The sequence below is a fragment of the Monopterus albus genome, unplaced genomic scaffold (assembly GCF_001952655.1).
Source record: "Monopterus albus unplaced genomic scaffold, M_albus_1.0 scaffold106.1, whole genome shotgun sequence".
Lineage (NCBI taxonomy): Eukaryota > Metazoa > Chordata > Actinopteri > Synbranchiformes > Synbranchidae > Monopterus > Monopterus albus.
In genome coordinates, this window is record NW_018127986.1 from 1,589,822 (window position 1) to 1,592,801 (window position 2,980).

At 41.0% G+C, this 2,980-nt stretch overlaps 1 protein-coding gene across 6 annotated transcripts in view; it reads right to left on the reverse strand.

Moving 5' to 3' along the window:
- Positions 1 to 369: 369 nt before the first annotated feature.
- The window catches only part of baz2a (bromodomain adjacent to zinc finger domain, 2A), a 17,546-nt gene continuing 14,935 nt past the window's right edge, over positions 370 to 2,980 (reverse strand). For 5 of the 6 annotated variants that reach the window (XM_020610619.1, XM_020610621.1, XM_020610620.1 and 2 more), the window contains exon 30: positions 370 to 2,222. In XM_020610619.1, coding sequence (XP_020466275.1) covers positions 2,063 to 2,222 — 160 coding nt within the window. In that variant the 3' untranslated portion in view covers positions 370 to 2,062. The remainder of the gene's footprint in view (positions 2,223 to 2,980) is intronic. The other variant, XR_002275716.1, reaches the window with a different exon arrangement.

Consider the following 2,980-nt stretch of genomic DNA (forward strand, 5'->3'; position numbering starts at 1 on the left):
CTGCGTGTTTCTTCATACAGCTGAGGGTCCAGCAAACCCTTCATACTCTCCTTGTCTCGGCATACTGGTCCTTGGCAAGCTGGACATAGGTCCTGGATTCTGGTTCCGAGGACGGGTCACTAGTCGGTCATACCGCAGGAACGCGATGTTTCATTCAACACACTGCAGCACTAGGTGCTTGTGATACACAGTGAGGTTTAGTAAAAGCATGAGGGAAGCAGGCTATATGTAAACACATGAGACACTTATGGAAATGATCAAATGCTTTTACATGTCTTCAGACTGTGGGTGGAAACCCCACAGGCATACTGTATGAAGGACTCAGATATATGGAGTAAACAAGAGAAACAAGAGATGCAGAAACAAAAATACTCTCTACTATATGTGGTATTTATTCAACTCACAGTACATTCTACAGATGCACACGTGTTACATCACCTTAATACAACAAAGTCTTGTAATACCTCCTCTTAAAAATGATGAATTGGTCCTAAAAATAGAAAGGAACAAATTTAAAGTCACCAAAACTGTACATTATTAAAAATTCACTTAACACCACATTTGGTTTTCATATCTTTTTTGAAAAAACATCTTGTCCCTTAAAGTGTAATAAGGAACAACGTTTATTTCCTGTCAATGGATTTGAGTATGAGTACAGTGTAAGAAACAAGTTAAATAAAACCCAGACGGTGGAGTCATCCTGTCGCCTTCATAGCACACTCAACATGCCGCGCAACATCGTACGTTGGCCCTTGTACAGCACGGAAAAAAAAAAAACATTAAAAAGGAATGTAGGACAGAAAACCAGGAATGTGCCCAGTACTTCATTATCAGAGAGGATTTTAGCCTTGAACATAACCACCTGTAGATGTATTCACCTGGTCAGACAAACTTCACACCAATTGCAGTTGCAAAGTTGCCAACAGTATTTTGCCTTGAACAAATAAGAACGAAACTAAAAAGTGTGAGCTGTGGCTTCTCTAACACGACTACTTGACAGGTGCTAAAACTATAGTGGCGTCCTCTCACCTGTGACACAGACCAGGTGTAACCAGCTCATACTACTAACATGAAGAACATGGAAATATAAGAGTCTACGCCCAGACTGACTGACCAATGCTAAAAAAAATCCTCCAGTTTCAGAAACCAGTGTCGTTCACACAGCAGCAGAAGGTTGGCATGTGTTTTTAAATCATGTGCATGTTGTGTGTGCATGTTGGTGTGTATTTGTGCGTGTGAGACGTTAAGTGGAGGTTATACAACGTCTACTTGTGACAGTCCAAGAACAGAATCCTTTTAGTTTAACTGGCCTTTTCATAAATTGTCTAGACATCTCTATAAGGTAATCTGTACACATTCACTACAAGCTATTGCTATTAAATAATCCCAGCTATTGTAATCTTTATATATATTTATATATAGAATATATAATAAAAATATATTGAGCAAAAAAATTACTTCTAGGCATAAGACCACATTACATTACATTTCCACTGAACAGGTAAGAAATGGCCCAAGCTCCGTGAAGAGTTCTGACCCATTTTGTCATTGAGTGGTGATAAGCAGGTCCAGTAGGCAGCAGTGAGGCTGCAATTGTGTGATCAGTCCCTGACCTTCAGTACGAGTTTGAGAGCTAAGATATTCAGGGCCTGAGACTGTGTAATCACCCCACAGCAGGGCTCGACCAAATGCCTCGCTACAACATGGGGCTCGTGAAAGGACGTGACAGAAAGATGCAGGCGGGAGATGAGGTGCTGAGGTGAGGATGGGGAGACATGAAAGAAGGAAGGCAAAGTGGAGAGAGACATGTTCTCACTCTCTGTGACGGGGAATGGGTACAAGTTCACGCTGGTTCAGCTGAGCGCCTTGAAAAGGTTAAGCTGATAGAGGAAACAATAACAGACAATAGCCAAATTCTATACATACCTACCTATACATGAGAGAATACATGTGGGCTGGAAGAAGCTCCAGACAGTCTTAGCAGTAATGGAGAGTGTGTGACTGGGACGGTGAAAGCACCAACAGTCTACAGCCCCACCATCAGGGGGAACGTCATAGGCTCTTATTTGTCCTTATTTGAGTAGAACTCCGCCCAGCGGCTCTCAAAGAAACGCCTCATGGAGTGTCCAGCCATTCCCACCTCCGACGTGTCCTCATTGAACAGCTCACAGTTGTTGAAGACCAACTGAGCGTCTGCTGCAAACTCCTCACAGCTGCAGTACCTGAGACAAGGAAACAGGAGGGAGAAAAGGCCGATATGAAAAAGTAATGACCTGGAGGAAAGAAAGAAAGTGGTATAGTATGCAACAGGACAGAAAAATACTCCTTCAAGAGGGAGATGTATATTTAATAAATGTATGAGCACAGAATGATCAGTTGTAGGGACCAAAAAAATCTGGGAAGTGGCAGGGAAAGAAATGACTACGGTCAGTCAAGCCAAATTACCCTCAACTCACCCAATAAAAGTATCAGCAGATAAAAGGCAGGACTGACAAACTGCGTACAAAAACATGGACAATTCCTATGGTTGCCACTTGAAATGAATATAAAGTGGCACTTCAGATTAGACTGGTTGCCTGTAGACGTCTGGTATAATTGACCTGAAATAGATTTTTAGGATCCTAAAAGTATTTTATGGTTTGTAGAAGCTATTTCCTCTCTTCTTTGTTGAAAAATGTTTTCAGATGGTTTTCAGATGGATTTTTGGCCTATTCATGGTCTTTTTGAAAAGTTATGTTTTCCATAAGGATTTCAGGGTTTCAGTTAAATATGTAACCGTTTTTGGGTGGATGCTGGATGATAGTTGTATTTAGTTTAGATGTGACTCTTGTTAGTTGTAGTAGATGTAGTCAGTACTACCCTCTTTCTCTGTGGACCAAGTATATTTGTCAGCCCACTGCTGTGAGCTTTTATATAGTTTTAGGTTTTTGTGGGTAAGCTGAGTAATGTTTTTGAAGACATTTTAGATTTTTGTTGACTT